This window comes from Xenopus tropicalis, chromosome 4 (assembly GCF_000004195.4).
Source record: "Xenopus tropicalis strain Nigerian chromosome 4, UCB_Xtro_10.0, whole genome shotgun sequence".
NCBI lineage: Eukaryota > Metazoa > Chordata > Amphibia > Anura > Pipidae > Xenopus > Xenopus tropicalis.
In genome coordinates, this window is record NC_030680.2 from 130,688,309 (window position 1) to 130,713,159 (window position 24,851).

Here is a 24,851-nt window from a genome sequence, read left to right on the forward strand (position 1 = left end):
GTTCTCCCCTGGCATTGGGGTACTCATTACTTTTTCCAGATTGGGACAAGCCTTCCTAATGTTGCGCCAGGCGTCGGGGCAGGCCCTATAAGCATGGCCTGATTGCATACACAGGTTACACTTTATGGCCTTTACACACTCCTTGCTTGAGTGCCCAGTCTCCCCACACAAAGCACATTTCTGTATGTTGCACTTTACAGCATAATGCCTGTTGGACCCACATTTATAGCATAGCCTGGGCTGGCCCACATAGAAACAGACACCCCTTGCTTTCCCAATGAAAAAGGAATTTGGGAGATGTTTCTGAACATTCTGATCCACATGCAATTTCACTTGGACTTTATACCCCCCTACCCAGAATCCCTCCTCATCAAACACCGGCTCCAGGGTGGATAGGACAGTGCACTGGCGCCGGAGCCATATGAGGATGTCCTGCTCATGCACTGTCTCTCTCTTCATGATAATGGTAACCAGTTTGGTTTCGGGTTTGGACACAGGGATTACCCTAAACCCCTCCCACTCCTTGGCCTCCTTACTCAGATGGTATAGTAGGGAGAGATGGTGCCTATAGTAGCTGTGGGGGGATAATAGCCTCTGGGAAGGGACTGTGGCTGTGGGATAGCAGATATAGTAGGGAGAGATGGTGCCTATAGTAGCAGTGGGGGGATAATAGCCTCTGGGAAGGGACTGGGGCTGTGGGATAGCAGGTATAGTAGGGAGAGATGGTGCCTATAGTAGCAGTGGGATAATAGCCTCTGGGAAGGGACTGTGGCTGTGGGATAGCAGGTATAGTAGGGAGAGATGGTGCCTATAGTAGCAGTGGGGGGATAATAGCCTCTGGGAAGGGACTGGGGCTGTGGGATAGCAGGTATAGTAGGGAGAGATGGTGCCTATAGTAGCAGTGGGATAATAGCCTCTGGGAAGGGACAGTGGCTGTGGGATAGCGGGTATAGTAGGGAGAGATGGTGCCTATTGCAGCAATATCAAAAACAGGCTCTGGGAAGGGAATTTGGCTATGTTATTGTGTGTGTAGTAGGGTAAGTTTTTGCCTGTAGAAGCTTTAAGGATAAAAGCCTCAGGTAACAGAATGTAGTTGTGGGATAATGTTATCGTACAACAAAATGGCAACAGTGACAGTGTTGTCCAACCTCTAGGAGAAGGTGTTTGGCTGTTTGAGTCTTGGGGTGTATATTTTGGGACAATGGAGTGAAACTAGGACATATATTGGAAGGATACCATATCATGTGCAAACATTTAATTTCTCAGTAGCTAAAAAGCTCCTAATTAATTTTGATTGGCAACCATTAACCAGGTACTTGTGCAATTAAGCATTCATTTGAATAAAGGATGAAAATAGAATTTCTGTACTTTGCATCGTGCTTTCTTACAAACCCCTAGGTATCTCCATATATTCTACAGCTCGTGAGATACACACAGAATGTGAGTGGGAGAGGAGCTTTATGTGAAAGTGGGTGAATCTGATTTGCAGAAGACAAAATACTGTTGATGGTTCAAGCTTTCTACAAAAAAGATTCAGATTTTTTTTAAAGAGAACATTTTAATATTGGGGCAGTAACCATTTTGTCTTGATATACTAAGTTGTCCCAAAGGACCAACTTCATTGTGAGGACAGTGAGAATTATTTTTGCAAGACTATGAAAGAGAGGAGGTAAATGTGGGTGAAAGTCATACAGAAGGCAGGTAACTGTACTTGCTTATTAATGGCTTTGGCAATTGTGCCTATTGTGCTGTTCTCAGTAGTATTGTCTGTGAAAATGACCTTTTATTCTTGACTCCTTCCTTTTAAATGTATGGGAAACACACTACCCACTTGGGAACTTTAACTCTGATTTTTTTGTGACAATGCATTTCCTCTTTATCTGAATAGGAGCCAATATCGTTAATACAAAAAGTGTCCCCTGACTTTATTAATCACCACAGTGGTCAAATAACCTGGTCAAATTACCTGGTCGATTCACCTGGTCAAATTACCTGACCAAGTGCTCAAGTCTTTCAATACACAGTTGGATGAGGTCGGGAAGAGCTTACAATCTATTAGGAAGAGGAGAGAGACAAAAGCAAAGTTTGGCGGGGAACAAGTGCATAGGTCAAGGGTTGGTTACTGCAGAGGACACTTGCTAAGTGCTTCCTCTAGAACAGCGGTTCTCAACCTGTGAGTCGGGACCCCTTTGGGGGTCGAACGGCCCTTTCACAGGGGTTGCCTAAGACCATCGGAAAACACATATTTCTGATGGACTTAGAAATAATGTTATGGTTGTGGGTCACCCCAACATGAGGAACTGTATTAAAGGGTTGCGGCATTAGGAAGGTTGAGAACCACTGCTCTAGAACATGGGTCCCCAGTGAGAAAAACTCAAATGTAAAAAATAGTTGGGAAGCAATACAAGCACAACAAAAGCTCATAGAGAATGGCAAATAAGGGATTTGACTGGCTATTTGATAGCACCATGTAGACTGGAAGCCGCAGGATACTCCTTTTGGGAGCGCACATGGTGTTCATGCCTCAAAAAACTACCTCTAAGTTAGGAATTCCCAAAAAAAAATCCTGCTTTAAAGCTTCTGGCGAGCAACATGTTGCTCACAAGTCACTGCTTGGGGATCACTGCTCTGGAAGGTGCTTTAAATGAGCTTTGAGAAGTGTTAGCATGATAACTTTCCTTATGCAAGGAGGTAGAACGTATAAATGTAAAGGGGAAGTAACATTTTCGTTATTTGGAAATGGCCATAAAGTGTTTAACTAGCAGACAGTAAAGGTGGCATAAAACAGTAATTTGAATAATCGTTTGGAATGAATTGAATATGTGGGATCTACACTAGTGGGTCTAATACTGTGGGGCTGGCCCTTATGCAGGGCTCTGGAGCAGACATTGGGGTGCTTAGTGATTCTTTTTAGATACTACTATAACTTAATCATGAAGGCCACATAGAGTGAGATTTAGGGGTGAGTACTTATAGTGTTGGAACAATGGCAGATGCAGCATTGTTCATTCATATATCTGTAACCGTATTATGAGCTAAGGGGCCCTCATCAAATGTCCAAACAAAAAGTCCGACAACCACTAATGTACACTGAGTTACGTATTGGTACGTGTATGGCCACCTTTACATGCAAGATGCCTCATCCAATCCCTTTATTGTGCACTGGCAGAGACACAGGTCAGCACACCTGATATGGTCAAGCAGTTGGACACCTATTATATGAAATGTTTTTGAGTATGTCTATCATTGTGTCCAAACAAGCTCTTAAATTATCTATATTATACTATTTATTGTTAGTTGATTTAACTACTCCTTCTTTCTCAACAGTCTCACATTAATCAAGAGATTAAATTAATATCAACAAATATTAAGTTATGTATGTAGTCTTGGTTCTGTACACCCTACACGCACCACAAGTACTGTAGCTACTTAATTAGGACCATAACATAGTAATATAGTAAGTTATGCTGAAAAAAGACACATGTTCATCAAGTTCAGTCTTTTATGTCTGTGTAAAGCCTGCCTAACTGCTAGTTGATCCAGAGGATGGCAAAACCCCTATCTGAAACCTCTTCAACTTGCCGCAGAGAGGGAAAAATTCCTTCCTGATGGCAATGAGACCAGTTTGGGGATCAACTTGCACCATGAGCTATTTTCAATAACCCTGTATTGGCTTACTTACTAAAAAGCCACCCAGCCCCTTCTTGAAGCTATCTAATGTATCTGCCAGTATGATTCATGGAGATGGAACCTCCTTTCTTCTAATCAGAATAGATGCCCACATGTCTACTGGAAGGACCTACTGGTAAATTAAGCATTGGAGAGATTATTATGTGATCCCATTATATATTTATACATAATTATCATATTCTCCTTAAGCACTGCTTCTACAGCATAAACAGACCCTGTGTACAAAATAAACTCCTAGTTATTGCACTGAAGCCTTGATATCAATAACCGAATTCACAGGTATAGAGAATATTCTCTTTTTACAGGCAGCAGTTTCAATTCGAAAACTATTGCAAAATGTAACTTCTATAAAAACGTATTTGACAAGGTGGTAGTTTCTGGCTTACAGCCTCCTCACACCTCTGAATACTAAACTATAATTCCCTCTGTTATATCATTTCAACTGTTTATTCTATCCTTCCATCCGGTCCTGCCTGCAGCCAGTCCTCTCTTGACTTAACGCTGACATAACCATTTTTTCATGCTCAGTTAAGTTTTTATAGGCTTCGGAACATAATCTGCAAAGGCCTAGATACTGGTAATTTTGATATGCAGCTATGAAGCCAGAAAGTCTTTGATTACATGATTTTTTCTATGCAGGATACAAAAGCAAATGTTCATTTGAAATGGTTCCATTTCTGTATGATAAATATAGTGGCTTCTTTATAAGACAAAAGCAAGGGCCTTACCTCTGGATTGCTAGTGCAATTTACAGGCTTTTCTATCATATGCTTAAGCATATGATATGCAGTGACCCCCACTTCTCTATGTTTACAAAATATCTAGGCTTATTAGCCCAAGTTAGGCAATTGGATTGACATTACAGTGGGCTTCTTTTAATATGCAATATTTAGTAGACTTATAGTCAGGGGTGGGCCAAGCCGCCAGTAGTGCCATAGTGCCATCTTAAGCTAAAGGGATATAGCTTGCATAGTGTACTATGTATTAAAAAGGGGCCCAAAACTTGGTTTGCTCAAGTTCCTGGTACCACTAATGGAACACGTGATTTATTTGAGTAGATTAATATTTAGTTTCTGCTAATTGTATCTTCTGATTGTGCACAAGGAATGGTTTGTGTCCATAGTGTGTGTATATCCAAGGCTATTGTGATACTAATATCTACAGTTAGTACTAGTGGTTGTATTTATAGTTTATGTATGTGAGTGTATATATTGGTAGGTGTGGGTTAGGTGGGCTGGGTTTACTTGGATGGTTTGAACTTGATGGACACTGGTCTTTTTTCAACACTATGTAACTATATTTGTGCAGGGGTTGGCACATCAGAGCCTACGTTGGTAAATCCATAATGGCACCAGTTGAGACACCTGGTTTTGTTTTTTGTTAGTTATTGCTTTATGGATACAAACATACAACCATATAATGATTTAATTTCAAGTTCTTATCTCCTCAACCAGAATCTTCTGACACCCACCATTGCTTTGCAAGTTACAAAAAAAAATTGTAATATGATTAAACCGAGGAAGCTGACAAGAAGCTCACAGAAGAGATGGTATGCTTTCAGAATGAGGAATATATGACCTGACAACTCCTCTCTACTTTTTTTTTTTAGGTTTTGACGCCTACTTTACATCAAGGACTTTGGAGAATAACAGGCGGAATGTCTGGTTTGCAGAATTCTGGGAAGAAAATTTCAACTGCAAGTTAACCATTACCGGCTCTAAGAAGGAAGACACTGATCGCAAGTGTACAGGTATTTAACCAATGGCAACCAATGCCATCAAATTCACCAGGAATCTAGGCACCTACATTGCACCTACATTTTATAATAAATACTGGGTGCATGTAAGAGTTTATGGTGTCATTGTGGGGGATCTCTTTGGAGGGTGAGTCGTTCAGGTGAGGACTGATATTGTGCCAATTGGTACAGAAAGGGGGTGACAGAAGCTGGGAGCAGGCTAGACAGATTCATGCTGTAGAGGGCAAAAAACCAGGAGCAGAAAGGAGCTGAACAAGAATTAGAGACTAACATGAGCATTGACAGGTTATAAAAACCCAGAAGCGATGGCACTCACGCTTCTAGGAAATAGGGGGCACTGACAGTCCTGCTCCTGGCCCAGTGCTTAGAAAGAGCAGCCAGGAGGTCCCATGATCAAACCCTAGTAGAGCCTTACAGTTCACAGCAGTAACTGCGCCAACAACCTCATAGGCACAAGGACCTTCATCAGTTCCATTGCCAATAAAGGTGGGGGTGTAAACAACCCTGGAAAAGCCCCCTAGTGTGCTAGTCATTTAGATACCCAGTGCCAGGGTCTGCAAAGATAGGGAGTCTGGTATATTGCTCACTTGCCCTTGACAGCTCTATGCTCTACACCTTGTCCCACAGTCACAGTGCTCTGTCAACAGGCCCTTCATTAATTAACTAGTACAGGTATAGGACCCATTATCCAGAATGCTCGGGACCAAGGGTATTCCGGATAAGGGGTCTTTCCATAATTTGGATCTCCATACCTTAAGTTTACTAAAAAATTAATAAAACATTAATTTAACCCAATAGGATTGTTTTGCATCCAATAAGGATTATTTATATCTTAGTTGGCATCAATTACAAGGTTCTGTTTTATTTCTACATAAAAAAAGGAAATCAGTTTTAAAATTCTGAATTATTTGCTTATAATGGAGTCTATGGGAGACGGGCTTTCCGTAATTCGGAGCTTTCTGGATAACGGGTTTCCGGATAAGGGGTCCGATACCTGTACAAAATATAAGAAATAAAACCCTACAGATGCCTAAGGGGTGTATTTTTTGTGTCCCTTAGTGCTCTAGCATTTTTGTGGCTTTATAAATGAGCCCTACTGCCTTAAACCACAAACATACTAACACTACATGTACTGACATACGTGTAGAAAAACTTAAATGTGCAGTGTTCAGGTTTCCCTCTCCTACAATCACACTAAAAAAATTACTTCTGCATCAGCCTTACAATTACTTACACAGAAAATGTTTCCTTTCCACATAATTCATTTTTTGCACCTTTCTGACATAATCCCAACTACTCAAACCCATCTCACACACTCGCTTTGCTGCTTCACTCAAGCAGCCATGACAGATTAAAATCCAAAGTGCTGGTTAAGGTTGATTAGTCGCACATTAACACCTACTTACCTGGTCAGAGGGACTGTTGTACTCAATGCACAAGGAGATAACACCTTTAGGAATATGAACACACTATGTTGCTAAGGTTTTTATGGTCTGTCAGTCTGTGAAGGACATTTACCAAACGCCACCTCTGGACCAGAGCCAGCTGAAGCTGTCCAGAATGAGACAGAAAGTGAGATAAAAGCAGAGATGATGGAAAGTCGGGAGGAGGAGAAGCGCCACATAATGCAACACTGACAATAGGCAGCTGACATTTGTCATTCGCTTAGGAGTGGCATTTATTATACAGATATGGCACTTTTAGCAAATTAAGTACTTGACCAGGATCACACAGGAATTCATTTTGAAAAGGACTGTGATGAAAGAGGGAATTTCTTGGTATTAAGTTAGTTTGGGATTTATTTACAAGATTTGGGTTTTGTCACTATGTGACGTGCAGAAATTAAAGTGCCATTGGTGCGATTAATAAGAAAAAAAGATATATTATATAAATATTATGGGACTGGAAAAATCCTCACAAACAAAATAGCCTGATTTATTGCACTTGCACATACTGATATAATAAGACAGTTCATGATAAAAGCTACTATACAGACCTTAAAGAAAACTCAGATCGCGTCTCCATATATTGCCTGATAGGAATAATAGGAGCTACAACAAGGCCACCACTCCTATTCAAGCTTATAGAAAAGGGGAGGGAAATCACCTCTAAATGTATTTAAATAATAAAGTAATATTGCAATTCCATATTACTCTAATGTAAATGTAAGAGGTAGTGATGAGCAAATCTGTCCCGTTTCGCTTCACTGAAAAATTCGCAAATCTTTCAAAAGATTCGCGAAACGGCGAAAATGTTGCGTGTCAAAAAAAAAAATTGTCTCCCGCAACTATTCTTTTGTCGCGCGGCTATTTTTTTTGTCGCACGGCTATTCTTTTTTGCCGCGGCTATTCTTTTTTTGACGCCCGCGACTATTCTTTTGACGCCCGCGACTATTTTTTTTTTTGTTGCGCGACTATTCTTTTGACTCGGGCGAAAATTTTTGGACGGCGAATTGTCTCTGACTAGTGATGGGCGAAATGTTTCGCCAGGCATGGATTTGCGGCGAATTTTTCCGCTGTGAATTTTTTTCATCTGTTTCATGAAACAATCTGCCAATCGCGAAACGTGGAAATTCGCCGCAAATCCATGCCTGGCAAAACATTTCGCCCATCACTAGTCAGAGGTCAACATCAGACCTAGTCGCCCCTCTGGTTTTGGAAGAAGGGGAGTGCCAAAGCACTAGGTACAATGAGTTTGTACGTTTTACTGTTCTTATGTAGGTTTCCTACAGCTTCAGCATCTTCCCACTTTCCAAAAACATACAGGCAGATTCATTGGCTCTTGATAAAACTGACCACTTTATGTATAACTGTGATAGGGACTTAGGCTGCACTGGAGCAGGGGTTGATGTAAATCATATATAATGTTAGTATTGTATAAAAGATAATAATTGCATTAATGCCAGTGACTTGGGAAATGGGGGACAAACAATAGCCTTTGCCAAATTTCGTTCCCATCCTTGTCCCTCTGAGAACAACATGCCATTCCTTATACTTTTAATATCCACTAGTAGGCACTTGGTTGATGTTCTCTTTGTTTACAGGCCAAGAACGCATTGGACAGGATTCCCTCTATGAACAAGATGAAAGAGTCCAGTTTGTAGTAGATGCAGTGTACGCCATGGCTCATGCGTTGCACAACATGAACAAAGACCTGTGTCCAGGCTCTACTGGTATCTGCCCAGAGATGGAACATGCAGGTGGAAAGAAACTTCTCAAGTACATCCGCAATGTCAGTTTCAATGGTGAGTGTCTAAGACCAATCATTTAATTTGCAAACCATTTCTGTTCTAGGTTTGGATGATCCTATTCATGTGGAGATGGAATCATTGGTCAACCATGACTCTTGTTTTTTTTTTAAAAATTCATTCTGGTGATATTGCAAATTGCAATAAACACAATGGGAGGTGGTCACTCACATACAGAATCCAGTCTGCCTCCAGTCTGAGTATAAACCGCCTCTCCAATAATGAGGTGGTAAAAGTCTCAATAATTTATATATTATTATTATTTATAAATCAGTACACAAAGGCGATATGCTTTAGCAACTCGGCCCCCGACCCAGAAACAATGTGCTGGCCCAAACCTGCCCATTATTACAGTAGACAAGTGTTATAAAATAGATATTTATGGCCTTTCACCGACAAGACCTTTTAATTAAAGAAGAACTAAAGCCTAACACAGAAGAAGGATAGAAATACTACACATTATGTTTTGGAAATTTGATCCAGACCAATGCCACTGCAGCGCTGCCACTGAATTTGCCCCCAGTAGCTCCCCTCTTCTTTTCGGATTCACTTGCTATTGTATATATACAATATAAATTGAACAATTAATGACTAATTCACATTACATTAACATTACATGACAGCTCAAAACCAGTACATTTAGCTTCACCCCTGTAGCACCAGCTTCTATGAAATTGACACTTGATCCTCATTTTCTGCTTGATGACTTCTAACAACCCCTAAACATAGCTGCTCAACAGCCCAAAGCACACTGAGCATGTGCAGTGCCACTGACACATAAAATATGGCCTAAAAAGATTCAAGATGGTGAGTTCCTTTGGACTTGGGCATGGAACAGTACTGTTATGGGGCTGCTGAACCTCTGTCCGAGAACAGTAAGTTAAGTATATCAATTACAGCATGTCTAGCCATATTCATTTTAGGGTTTACACTTTTCTTTAAGAGCCGAACTTACAATCTGCAATACAGGGAAGACTTAACTGGTTCTTAAGTAGTTAAACAATTATCTTTCTATTCCTTTATCGTTACTTAGCTGGGCTCTGTGCTGCCATGTTTTACTTACAACATTTCACTTTGGTTTATCATTCTCAGAGGCAAGGAAGGGTTATTATCCCTTTTTAAAAAAAATCATCCCATGATTTCTTTAATAATTCTCTCCATTTCCTACAAAGTCTAATTGAGCTCATTTTGGTAATTTGGCCAGTATTGTGTGCTGGAGGCGCACAACATTCTTCTCGCTATGATATAGACAGGGTTTCATATCCCACTGATAATGTCCAGTGTCAGGCAAAAGAGCACTAATTATTTAGCAATTTAGCTCCAAATGTAGGAATTTTACTCTTGCTTATTATCAGGCACAGTGTTTGAGATGAGGATCTGTCCCAGTGTGCTTTTGCATACAAATGTATTTAGGATTACAGTAGCTTCTATTAACTCCAGTAGCTTCAGCTCATCATTATTCCCCTTGGGATATGTGTGTAATGTCTGCTCTTCTCATCTCCCACGAGTGCTGGGTGCTAATCTGATATTCTGGGTGTCTCATGGGGTAGCCTGCAGGAGTTTAGGAAAATTCTGGCAAACTTTTCACTAAAATAGTAAATAACTGAAATGGGAAGAAGCAAAATCTGAGAAGAGGAATTTCCTTTCTAAATATGGAATCTTAACTAATAATGGGAAAGTGTCCATATTTTTTGACCCCTGTCTTCCCAAAGGGACATGGAGGGCAAAGTGATGGATAGGGTTGCCAACTCTGCTGGCTTTCTTAGTCGGTCATGGGGTTGGGGTTGTAATGTCACAGGGCAGGGAAGAAGTGGAGTCGTGAGTTCCTAATTTAGGCTGATGCCACATGAGGCATAGGGCTGAAATTTTCAGCAAGTGGAAAAACGCTTGGCGAAAATTCAGCCCTACGCCTACTACTTGTGCCTGACTTTGCATTCTCTCGCGTTTTCATGCGTATATTGGCTACATGTGCCTGCACCCGGGCGTATTCCATTCATTCGGGTGCAGGCACAAGTAGCAGGCATAGGGCTGAATTTTCGCCAAGCGTTTTTCCGCTTGCCGAAAATTTCAGCCCTACGCCTCGTGTGGCATCAGCCTTAGGAAACCAGGCAGGAGTTTTAGACCCGGACAGCCCTTCCGAAAACCGGGCTGTCCAGGTTCGAAACCGGAAAGGTGGCAACCCTAGTGATAGATACTGTGGGCAACCTTAAGGATCATAAGGGTAAATATTTATATACTATTGGCTATATCCATAGAAGGGTAACTGCTACAACAATATTTTCATATATCAACATGAGCTTTAGAAGCCTGCCCAATGTTGGAATGTAAACTTCTGAGCAGGGCTGTATTTAGGTCCAGTGCCACCCTAGACACTCTACACTTGATGTCACTTCCGCCAGAAGTAACATCACTTCCTGTCTATGCTCGCCAAGGACACCCTCACCCCACCAGCTCCACCACAGGATTTCAATAGGTTTGATCTGGCAGCAGCTGGAGAGAATTTTTTTTTTTTATTATATAGGCACCCGAGGGCCGTTTCCCTGAAGCTGCCACTCTAGGCACAGGCCTATATATATAAATGTTCCACTGCTTATGGGGTTATGTAATAAAAGGCACTATGTTTGTCCGCGAACAGTAACCCATAGCGACCAATCAGCAGATGGAATTTTGTGGTCACCTGTTAAAAAGCAAACATGTTATTGGTTACTCTGGGTTACTGCTGCTGAGCAAACCTTGTGATTTTTATTACAAAGACTTTATGTTTGTGGATGCAAAACATGTTCACACTTGATAAATGAATGGCTTGCAGTTCTTGGAACTCTGCATTAACTCTGTTATTCCCCTACACAGGTAGTGCCGGGACCCCAGTTATGTTTAACAAAAACGGGGATGCTCTGGGGCGATATGACCTCTTCCAGTATCAGATTACAAATGGCAGCACGCAAGGCTACAGGCTGATTGGACAATGGACGGATGAATTGCAGCTTAATGTGAGTCATGCTGAGTATCCAGCTGGGTAATAGGGGTTGCTCTGTGCTCAGTCTGCTTTCATGCACGAATAATGTTAAGGCTTCTCTGTCATGCATTACTCACCTTATATTGGTTTAGTGGAATCCTTTTAAGACTTGACCAAAAAAAAATGAATGAATGAATGAAAATAGGTCAGTGAATGAAAGTCGTTCTCATTTATTTAAATAGCTGCTAAATTGTACCCATATGGTAAGCTTTTGCAACCAGACTTTTGTTTTTATTAGTGTAACTTGTACTAGTATGATAAAAGCTACTTGTGTATTGGATAATATGGTAACGGTTCAGAATATCTGGCCAAATGTTCCATGGGACTAGAAATTTGTGCTAGAAAGTTGGCCATACCTACCATATGAATGGCTAAATTCACATCTCATCTACTTGATGCTCACACTAGGGTCAATGATTAACAGTTTGTTTTCACTTTGGATTGCACCAGAATTATTTGATTTAGGGGGGCCACAACCTCGTAGATGGTTATGCAGGTTAAATGGAAGTTGGGAAAATGCATCCCATTATGGGCTAATTTACTCATAATACAACATTTTCCTAATAATCCCAACACAATTGCAGCCACTCAGAGGGTTGTGACAATTGCAATTGCTGAAGTTTGAACTTGAGGTTGCGCCCATTGCAATTGCTTGAGTTTGAACGCAAGTTGTGGGATCTCTGGAATTACAGAGTGTGGGTAGCTCCACGGTTCCACAGGGTCAACAGGGGCACCATTCAGCAGAAGAGTCATGATGGCCAATAATAGTTGGCACAACTATACAGAAGTGCAATGGGCATCTTTAGACATATCTTTAATGAACTGCCTCAACAAGAGCAATGCTTGCATCCATTTTAGCATTTGCTTGCAACTGTGCTTGTAAAGGACCTCTTGTAACCAGGTCCACAATTGCATTTAAAATAATCCCTAGCATTCCAAGTACACAGAGGCCCAAACAGCCCCCCACCAGCCTAATAAATAGTGACTGTGTATGGCATCTTACAGCAGCCCCTCTGGCATTAGCCAGAATCCACAGATAGTTAGTCTGGGCCCACTTTTAACTTTACGTAAAAAAACCTTGATTTTGATTAATAAATACTTTTTGGATATATTTAATAAAAGATAAATCCTTCAGCCTTCAAATAAAAAATGATAGTATCCCTATAAGGCTTGTTCCTTCTGTATGTAACTTATTTCTAGTGGAGCCAGAAGGGCAATAATGAATATTACAAGGTATGTGCAAGCAATCTTTATTGTAATATTTGAATGAATTTTATGAATCCACTGCCGGCCAAGACCTGCTGTTTAAATTAGGGACAACTGATATACTTACAATCAGCCAATCAGCGGACTTGCTTGTTAGTAGGTTATAATACGGATGACGTTTGCAATGAAGCTTAAGCCTATTTAGCATGCCATGCACAAAGTGGTTGCTATAGACAAAGCTTTGACAGAGAATAGCTTACGTGTATGGTTCTTTTTATTGATGGAACCCAAGCGGATCGTCTACCTGAGAACTAGCCGCTGTCACTCACGCCGGCTTGCCAACCTGCAAGGTCACCGACTGTTTACTAGAACACATGTAGATAAATCATTTGGAGTCAGCAAGCACATTGCCAGGAGCCCCCAGGAGTTCTCTGCGAGACATTTACTTCTGCTCCTTTTGTCATCAAACCTTTTATTAAACACAATTTTTGAAGTCTGAGAGGCTGTCTGGGTGCTGGGGGAGCGCAATTGAATTTTTCCGGCTCTTAAAGATCCATGTTTGCGGCTTATATTTCCTTTTATTACTCTGTCTTGACAGCAGCACTCACCAAAAACACATTATCCACAACTTGAAAGACAGAGCCCTGCATCTAAGTGTGGTAATATCTTGTAATTCAAGAGACAACGCAGCAGTGACATAAATATTGTCCCTTCCTCAACATTCACTCCAGGTTCCTGGGCGCTTAATGGAGGTTTTACTTTATCATTTATAATAATATATGGGAAAATATCTATAGAAGCTATTAACTCTGACCTGAAAGCGCTTTCCTCAAATTACTATCTTTCATCTGGGGATACAAGAGGAAATAATCCTAAATAACAGTCCTTGCTAAGTGTAGAAACATATCATGCTCCCAATTGTTTTCATATTGGAGAATGAGAACAAGCAGCTCTAAATGACTACATACAGTCATTTTGCATGGAAGGGTGGCTACATTCCGCAGTGTTTGCCTAAATAAAATGCATTATTGTAGGCAACTGATGTGGACGTAAAACATGTTCTACCCTTGCAGAGCTGTCAACCAACCCCATGTCATGAGGGAGATAATGATCCTGTCCTGGTTTTGTAGGCCTGAATTCCTTTTCACACTAAATGATAACATGAAATACGGTCTCAAGAAGGCCTGGAGTGGATCATTATCTTCCTCATTGCCTGGTTGAAAGCTCTGCCCTTGATTATGTGCTGCTTTATTGTGCTTAGCCTTTGAGGGCTAGGGTGAGGGCTCATCAAGGAATAATTTGTAGGGACACACTATTTGCCCCCCAAGATACACTTAGAAACCTAGCTTGGAGGTCTAAACTGAACACATTTTCTGAAAATTTTTGGAATAATGGCTGCCTCTACATTTTGCAATGGATTTTAATCTGAGACAAGGTACAGAACACAGCCTGTAACCCAAAATGGCAGAGGTATAATTAATTTATGGATGAACTCCAAGAGACTCCTCTACCACTGACACACAGTATATTGACACTGAATTTAATACACAGTAGTACATATGTTTAATGCCAGCTTAGGCCTTCAGGCTTGTCTAAGGGCAGTTTATGGAATAAAACATCTGAATGGAAAAGTCATCATTCTAAGAATGAAATTTCAAGCCCACTTCAGAGACATTACAATTTGCAATGCAATGTCGAACAAACAATATTTCACTGAGAAATGTACTTTTTCTTCATTTAGCAAATTTTCACTGTGCTAACGACTTTATTACATTACCACATTAGAAGGCTGTTCCTGCATGTGAATGCCGTTAGAAGCACATTAGTGGCAATTTTCTTGTGGTTATTTCTGCCCAAACAGAGGCCCTCTGGCTAACAGATTCTAAGCAGCAGGTTACATTCGCTCTATTAGAACTGATAATGGTTCCACTCATTATAAGGAAATCATAAGCTGACCTGGAGCAGCACCTTTCCCCTGCTTCCTGCAGTCCCAGTAAGTAATGCAATCTACATGGCCGGCCATATTACTTGTTATTCACCCCTATGGCTTATCCCCATGTACCTGCTCTTGTTTTGTGGTTGGACTCCAGGTTACATTTTGGGTGGTTTTCTATCCTATCACTTTAGGAGCCTCATCGTTAATAACAAAAATAAAAGACTTTGCTATATCGGTTTATACCTTGGTTAGGAAGTTACATCAACACCTTCTCTGACTTACTCTCCGTTTATTACTGCAGATGAACCCTGCAAATGTAAAACCCAGATCTCAGTGGATGAAATGTCATTGCATTAAAATGTCACGCTCTTCAGCATCAGCGGGAATTTGTAATCGTCCTTCACCTCAATCCGCCATTTGTAATTAAATGATTTTCACATGATAATTAAGTACTCACATAATTATATGTGATTGCAATTATCTTTAATATAGACAATTGCAAAACACTTATGGAAACAGTCTTTGGTGGCCTTAATTTCGTATAAGAAGCAGAACAACCTGCTCTCGCCTACAGGGAACCTGCCTAACTGCTGTTTGTGAGATGTATTGACCTCATTTAGGAACTTACCTGGGTAAATTTTCATGTCCTTTTTTAGTATAAGCTGTCATCTTCCACACTTTTAAAGAACTGGTGGGTTACATGATATACATTCTACTGCTACTATAGGCACCATCTCTTCCTGGTATACCTGCTATCCCACAGCCACAGTCCCTTCCCAGAGGCTATTATCCCCCCACTGCTACTATAGGCACCATCTCTCCCTACTATACCTGCTATCCCACAGCCACAGTCCCTTCCCAGAGGCTATTATCCCACTGCTACTATAGGCACCATCTCTCCCTACTATACCTGCTATTCCCACAGCCCCAGTCCCTTCCCAGAGGCTATTATCCCACTGCTACTATAGGCACCATCTCTCCCTACTATACCTGCTATTCCCACAGCCCCAGTCCCTTCCCAGAGGCTATTATCCCACTGCTACTATAGGCACCATCTCTCCCTACTATACCTGCTATTCCCACAGCCACAGTCCCTTCCCAGAGGCTATTATCCCACTGCTACTATAGGCACCATCTCTCCCTACTATACCTGCTATCCCACAGCCCCAGTCCCTTCCCAGAGGCTATTATCCCCCCACTGCTACTATAGGCACCATCTCTCCCTTCTATACCTGCTATCCCACAGCCACAGTCCCTTCCCAGAGGCTATTATCCCACTGCTACTATAAGCACCATCTCTCCCTACTATACCTGTTATCCCACAGCCACAGTCCCTTCCCAGAGGCTATTATCCCCCCACTGCTACTATAGGCACCATCTCTCCCTACTATACCTGCTATCCCACAGCCCCAGTCCCTTCCCAGAGGCTATTATCCCCCCACTGCTACTATAGGCACCATCTCTCCCTACTATACCTGCTATCCCACAGCCACAGTCCCTTCCCAGAGGCTATTATCCCACTGCTACTATAGGCACCATCTCTCCCTACTATACCTGCTATCCCACAGCCCCAGTCCCTTCCCAGAGGCTATTATCCCCCGACTGCTACTATAGGCACCATCTCTCCCTACTATACCTGCTATCCCACAGCCACAGTCCCTTCCCAGAGGCTATTATCCCCCCACTGCTACTATAGGCACCATCTCTCCCTACTATACCTGCTATCCCACAGCCACAGTCCCTTCCCAGAGGCTATTATCCCCCCCACTGCTACTATAGGCACCATCTCTCCCTACTATACCTACTATCCCACAGACCCAGTTCCTTCCCAGAGGCTATTATCCCCCCCACTGCTACTATAGGCACCATCTCTCCCTACTATACCTGCTATCCCACAGCCCCAGTCCTTTCCCAGAGGCTATTATCCCCCCACTGCTACTATAGGCACCATCTCTCCCTACTATATCTGCTATCCCACAGCCCCAGTCCCTTCCCAGAGGCTATTATCCCCACTGCTACTATAGGCACCATCTCTCCCTACTATACCTGCTATCCCACAGCCACAGTCCCTTCCCAGAGGCTATTATCCCCCCACTGCTACTATAGGCACCATCTCTCCCTACTATACCTGCTATCCCACAGCCACAATCTCTTCCCAGAAGCTATTATGCCTCTGTCTTCTCCCAGAGGTCTTTATCTCTCTGCTACAAAAGATAGTACTGTTATACCTGTACAGTCAAGAGTATAGCACAAGGTGCTTTACTAAACTTTCCCAATATACTACCAAAAAATGCTGCTAATTCAGTAGGGAGGTCAGGTAGGTCCTGGCCATGTAACATACTGTACAGTGACAACTACATTCTCATAGGTTTCTACAGTATATCTAAACTGCTTGAGAATGTGTGCGGGTAAAGACATAGCAAGGCTGTCATAAATATTTCCACATACAGGCAAAAAAGTACACTAGATAACAGGTCAGCGGATCTCACTTCCAAATGCACATTGATCCTATTTACAGTAAAAGTAAACATATGGCAATCAATGCAGCCCTGCTAACTACATTTGTTAGCTGTGACCACAATTGATGAACCTATCTGCTCTCCTTAAATGGAAAACAAGTCGAACCTTCCATATAAGTAATGGGCACTCCATCTCCATCATCTCTAATGAGATTTTTTGTAAGAGTACTTTTAGATTCTAGTGCTCCTGGGTCCAAGCCATAAGTAGTATTTTCTAAAGCTCAGCTGACAGCAATGTGAAATGCAAGATATAAGTGAATACACCGATTTTGAGTTCAGGGTTTGTAATGTATTTTTAGGTAACCTTATCTTCAATGAGAAAAGTCAAGAGGGAACTTTTCTAGAATTGTTCAAAATTAGCCTTAAAAGGGGTCTCACATCGACACAGACATGTTGAGTCTTGTAATTTACAACATATTGAGGGCTGCTGGTTTCCAGTTACTGAGTTAAGGGCTGGCTGACTGGGTTGAACTCAAACCCTAATACCTGTAGTTTGAAAACCAACACCCCATCCTCGCTTTTCCTGCATCTTCCTCATTGTGACTTGTCTCCTGAACTTTTAACCATCCTACCCTTGTCTGAAAGATGGTTTATGGCTGCAAAATATTGATGTGCCTTGTTGATCATCAATTACTAGCCAAAGTATCCCTATTGGAAAGACTTAGAGGCCACCATTAGTGAAAATATCAATCCAATTTGAGAGCATCAGTTGCAGACTGTAAACTTTAGTGAGATAAAGTGACTGTCAGCTCTCTGGAAAGGTCATATTATAGTGCAAGTATTCCAGGATACCGTTTAGATATGGTACCCTGGAATACTGCTGCCACTTTTCAAAAAATATCCACATTTGTTGTATTTCCAATCATTGTTACTGTCCCTTCAGAGAGGCTATTATCCCACTGCTACTATAGGCACCATCTCTCCCTACTATACCTGCTATCCCACAGCCCCAGTCCCTTCCCAGAGGATATTATCCCCCCACTGCTACTATAGGCACCATCTCTCCCTACTATACCTGCTATCCCACAGCCCCAGTCCCTTCCCAGAGGGTATTATCCCCCCACTGCTACTATAGGAACCATCTCTCCCTACTATACCTGCTATCCCACAGCCACAGTCCCTTCCCAGAGGCTATTATCCCCCACTGCTACTATAGGCACCATCTCTCCCTACTATACCTGCTATCCCACAGCCCCAGTCCCTTCCCAGAGGCTATTATCCCACTGCTACTATAGGCACCATCTCTCCCTACTATACCTGCTATCCCACAGCCACAGTCCTTTCCCAGAGGCTATTATCCCCCCACTGCTACTATAGGCACCATCTCTCCCTACTATACCTGCTATCCCACAGCCCCAGTCCCTTCCCAGAGGCTATTATCCCCCCACTGCTACTATAGGCACCATCTTTCCCTACTATACCTATTATCCCACAGCCACAGTCCCTTCCCAGAGGCTATTATCCCCCACTGCTACTATAGACACCATCTCTCCCTACTATACCTGCTATCCCACAGCCACAGTCCCTTCCCAGAGGCTATTATCCCACTGCTACTATAGGCACCATCTCTCCCTACTATACCTGCTATCCCACAGCCCCAGTCCCTTCCCAGAGGCTATTATCCCCCCACTGCTACTATAGGCACCATCTCTCCCTACTATACCTGCTATCCCACAGCCCCAGTCCCTTCCCAGAGGCTATTATCCCCCACTGCTACTATAGGCACCATCTCTCCCTACTATACCTGCTATCCCACAGCCCCAGTCCCTTCCCAGAGGCTATTATCCCCCCACTGCTACTATAGGCACCATCTCTCCCTACTATACCTGCTATCCCACAGCCCCAGTCCCTTCCCAGAGGCTATTATCCCCCCACTGCTACTATAGGCACCATCTCTCCCTACTATACCTGCTATCCCACAGCCCCAGTCCCTTCCCAGAGGCTATTATCCCCCACTGCTACTATAGGCACCATCTCTCCCTACTATACCTGCTATCCCACAGCCCCAGTCCCTTCCCAGAGGCTATTATCCCCCCACTGCTACTATAGGCACCATCTCTCCCTACTATACCTGCTATCCCACAGCCACAGTCCCTTCCCAGAGGCTATTATCCCCCCACTGCTACTATAGGCACCATCTCTCCCTACTATACCTGCTATCCCATAGTCATAGTAATCTATTGCTTGAATCTTTGGTAGGAATAAAAATACTGGTTACTGGGATAAAATTGTGGCATTGCGGTTAGCCCTGACTTTGTATCTTTTGCCTGTGGTTGTTTAAGTTTGATTTCACAGCCCAGTAGCACATTGAGTAGCTTAATTAGCTTCTGAGATCATTACTTTATTTCTCTTGAGAGCAAGTTCTGCTGTGGCATAGATTTGTGGTTAAATTTTACTGCAAAAATTTGTCACGTTGGTCATGGCTAGGAAAAAATGCCCATTGACTTTAATGCATATTGCATGAAAAAATGCAGCAATTTTTTTGGTAAAACAAATCTGGACAGATTTACTCACTATCAGAGACTCATATAGATGTCTGATCTACTCTATATAGGCTTCAATATAATATGTTGACACTGTATAAATTAACGGTATTGTTATGCTAAGCTCTAATAAGGGTATTACACTTTTGTAACTTTAAAAACATATTGAATTTTGAGATGTCTATCCATACTGTTAGCATGCAGTCTTTGCCATTTTAATGACCAGTTCAAAAGGGCTCATCCCCCATGGCCACTATATGTGTCCCACAATGCACTGTATTTTATTTCAATATGTACAACATATACTAAGAGCAGGGGTTATACGCATAGTAGTCACTAACACATAGAATCGCGGGTAGCTGTTTTAGACTAATGTTCTAGACTAAACTGTGCAGGCTATCTATTCCTTTCAAAATCAGGAAGGTGCGCATAAACTTTATATAAGTATCTTATTTTTTCAGATGCCAACAATACAAGACACAGTGTTGGTGCTGGTTTGTTGCAATTTATGGAAAATGCCTCAGAGAGTGCAAGCGGTATTTTCATTCCCACTTATTTATAAATGCAACTATGCATGTAAAGGATGTTCCTACCCCTGACAGGGCCAAAACAAATTCTTTCTTCACACTGCAGTGCTTACTGCCATTGTTATAATGCTGAAGCAGAGAGAGAAAGCTTATTTTACTCTGGAAATAAGGCAGAAATGTATCTTAACAGTAGGAGAATAGACATTGTAGCCAGAACTGCATTGTACATTCTGATCAACTAGGCATCCAGGCAAAGTGTAAAGATAAGACTTATGAGGCAGACACAAACACAAAAATACTTAGGCAGGACTAGGAACAAGACTCAGAAGAGGACCCAGGGGTAACCAGATACATAACACTAGACAAACCGGACTAGATAAAGAAGTAAAAATCTAATATGTGTAATGCTATAGACATCCAATGCTGGGTATTGCATGCTAGGAACCTCAGCATGAATCTAGAATCATTGTTGGACTGGACTGGATGGGACACTGGGAAAAAACCTGGTGGGCTACACTAACCCAGGCCCGCTCCCCACTCTTTGGGCATATCACCCCCTCGCAAGGCAGAAGTAACATAGTAAGTTGGGTTGAAAAAAGACATACGTCCATCAAGTTCAACCATAATGCCTATATATAACCTGCCTAACTACTAGTTGATCCAGAGGAAGGCAAAAAAAACCATCTGAAGCCTCTCTAATTTGCCGCAGAGGGGAAAAAATTCCTTCCTGAAGTAAAGGGTATAGCATGCATGCAGCGGGTGGGGTGTGAAGGTTGGAGGCAGCGGGTTTGACAAGTGGAGGGAAGAGTTCACAACGTCCAAAATTCAGTGATCCTCAACCAGTGGCTCGTGAGCAGCATGTGCCTTACCACCCCTTTTAATGTTGTTGTCAGTGGCCTCAAATCCGATGCTTATTTTTTTCAATACCTTGGAGGAAAGTTGTGAAGGCTAAAAAATACAGATTTCATGCCAAAAGAGCGTCTTGGAGTCATGGGGCAACTGAATATCTAATTACAGTCCTTACTTGCCAACCCCAAGGAAATTTGTTTTCATACTTGTGTGGCTTCCCACCAGTTTTTATATTTGAATGTGGCTCATGGGTTAAAAAGGTTGAGGATCCCTGATCTAGTATCATAAGTTAAATGGTAATCCATGATAATACCATCTCTCAGTAAGACATGCTAGAGCATTATTGGCCATAGTTTCACTCAATGTTATATTATATATATTTACATCTTAACAGACAGATGTTGCTACCAGGGTTCACTTTGTGAGTACATGCAGTTTATGGGGTCATTAGTGCTTGTCGCATGTATAAATGCTGTTTGCATTTGCGGTTTCATATATAACAACTTTGGGGATGTGACCTCATTTCAGATTCCCTGTTCCCATAGAATACTGACCCCAGCAAACATCCCCGCCTCTGGAAGCTGTCCCTGTGGCTACAGAGCCACCCCACGATCAATCGTTGCTATCCCAGGAAAGGAGGAAGGAGTCATCTTCTGTCATCTGACCCCCTTCCTACATCTTCCAAACTTACCCCACCACTTTCTTTGTTGCTGAAGGAATATGTATAGAATTATTGTGGAGCTTTTCTAGAGAAATATGTTATGATTATAATATATTGCTGTAATGTTGAGAGACTGTATGGCAATGGGGGAGTGGCCTAAAAGTGGGCTTGGCAGGCCCCTTACTGTCTCCAAATTCCACTTTAAAAATCTGTTAACCTTATTCCATGTTAGACAAAACTTGATGATTACCAAACTGAGCCAGTGGGGGCAGAAAGTCTCTCATATCTAAGTAAAACTGAGGGAACTGAGACTCAGCAACACCATTTTCTTGCCAGTGTGAATTTGCTATTTATGAATGCCAGTTAGCATCATTATGATTAGGATACCAGAGGACTTTCTGTCTTTCTCCTCAACCAGGTACCGCGTGATAATGAGATTCTTTCAACGTCCTGTCAGTAGGCACTTTTTTGCGCATCTGTCATGGAGATATGCTATCTTTCCGCTTCTGCTGATCAAAGCACATAACCTTGTATTTTATTTGTTTCTCCTGCGTTCTCGCTTGTGTGATATATTTGCAGCAAAGGAAATTCCGATAGAGGGTATTAGGTTCCTTGACTTGAAATACATTCCGAATAAGAGTTCAGGCTTGGTTTAGAAAATGGAATAGATTAGGTTCTGCAGTATGATTATGTTCTAAAGGCCTTTATGGGTGAAAATTGGATAATAGTAATTACACTCACCTAACTGTAGTGTGCATACAGGAAGGGTGCCACACACAGATCTCTTTAGCCACCCTCACAGTTGCCCCCTTTAAAGGTACTGACCCCCGGAGATTGTCTGCAGCAACTTGGACTACCGATCCTTGTGGGTTCCACAATGTATCAGAAATGGGCAGAGAGTTCCAAGGCAGCATGGGAGCAACTATAAGAAGGCTGGGAGAGGAGAAGATTGCAATGATAGGCAGATAGGGACAGCCAGGGCTTAAAATTATCATTTTGAAAACTCACAGTTGCCCCATTTAGGTGGGATTGATTTCTAGAATCATAAGAAAACAAGCAGATTGAAGTAAGGCTGGTTGGATTGGTGAAATATCAAACATTTTTCTCTAAGAAATGTTCTAAGGTATTTCTATAGATTGAGCTTATTTCCTCCAAACATCATGTTATTATTTTTGATCATTGTGATAATATCTATTTTCTTATCACCACCTCTATATTCAGCAAATGGTTCAGAAAGCAGGCTCAATGGATATTTACGTACCTCACAATAAAGATTGTGGCAGCTTCCTGTTAAGACATATATTTTATTCTTCCAACCAGGGCTACAGAAATTGCTATCTAATGGTTAATGTGTCCATTCTCCGTATCCTTTCCGGGCCTTTTATTTCCTCCGTAACAGCAGCCTGCAGTACATCACAGACAGCCTTCCAACGCCAACTTGGAAGATTTATAGTATGTATAATTATCAATATGGCTTTACAAACATGTGCATTAAGCCGATCTCACACCCCATAAATCCAGCCCTGCATCCCATATAAACAACAGCAGCGTGTCCTCACCAACCAATTTCATGCCAGAGACATCTGCTGGGCACTGATTTGTATTGCGAGAGCGGATATTGTGCAAAAGCCATGGAAAATGGCAGAGAACCTGCAGATGAGCAGGACAGACTCTCTTGTTTTTTGCTTAGTACTTCCCTGCCTGACCTGAATACATAATTCATATACAGTAGCCTCTGAAATGCAGTGCAGGGACATGGGGAAAAGGGTTAACATTTTGCTGTTTGAGCCACATAATGGCTCTCGATGGACCTCTGGGGGCAAAGGGCTAGATTTGCTTTTTAATATCTACCATATTTTTCCTTGTGTTTGAACATAAACGGCACTGTGGGAGAAGAACATCAGTACAAAGACGTTGAATCTATAGATCCAGGCAAATCCATATTGGCCCCTGACTAAATTCCTGGTCAGAATCCTCACTGGTTAACAGGTGCCCACAGCAAAACCATTTTAGCCCCCTAAACACGGGGGAAAATATTTGCAATGCCACCTTCTAGTAAGTCCGGGCAGGGGGCGAGCAGTTATGTCACAAGGGCAGAGTGGGTGATTTCAGGGGCGGTGCTGGGGACATCAAGGAGTTATGAAATGGCAATTGGTGATTGGCCAATTGCCACATAAATCTAATAAAATCTTTAGGGCAATTGGACCAGTCCATGCATCAACTTTGTGCAAAAATGTCAGTTTCAGTAACCATATGATTTTTCCGTTGCTGTATCCAACACTTTCCTGAAGATATTTAATGTATCTGCCTTCAGGGACTGAACTCTACAGCTCTCACTGTAAAACAAAAACCTGCTTCAAACCTTAGAATGAAACCCCCTTTCTTTCAGTCTCAATGGATACTGAGTGCCCTTTGGAAAAATCCAGTGGTGAATTGGGTTTATTTAGCGCTTAAATGATTTTTTAGTAGACTTAAGGTATGGAGATACAAATGACATAAAGATCCCTTATCTGGAAAACCCCAGGTCCCGAGCATTCTGGAGGTTATTATCCGGTGTCCTTACATAATTAAATTCGGTGATTCTTTTTTTCTTTAGAGTAAACAGCTTGCCCAGTCTTTCTTACAACCATGGTCTTTCATATTCTTCATCGGCTTAGCTACTGTACCTTTCTCTGCAGATTTTTATCAATACGGGTATGGGACCTGTTATGCAGAATGCTCAGGTTTTATGTCATTTGGATCTCCATACCTTAAGTCTACTAAAAAATCATTTAAACACTAAATAAACCCAATAGTATTGTTTTGCCTCCAATAAGGATTCATTATATTTTAGTTGGGATCAAATACAGGTACTGTTTTATTATTACAGAGAAAAGGGAATCATTTAACCATTAAATAAACCCAATAGGGCTGTTCTGCCCCAATAAGGGGTAATTATATCTTAGTTGGGATCAAGTACAG

General features: G+C 41.9%; 1 protein-coding gene across 1 annotated transcript in view; it reads left to right on the forward strand.

Moving 5' to 3' along the window:
* grm7 (glutamate receptor, metabotropic 7) overlaps positions 1-24,851 on the forward strand; it is a 279,002-nt gene that overhangs the window by 165,389 nt on the left and 88,762 nt on the right. Inside the window, 3 exon segments of the mRNA NM_001113008.1 lie at positions 5,300-5,440; positions 8,490-8,690; positions 11,544-11,683. Coding sequence (NP_001106479.1) covers positions 5,300-5,440; positions 8,490-8,690; positions 11,544-11,683 — 482 coding nt within the window.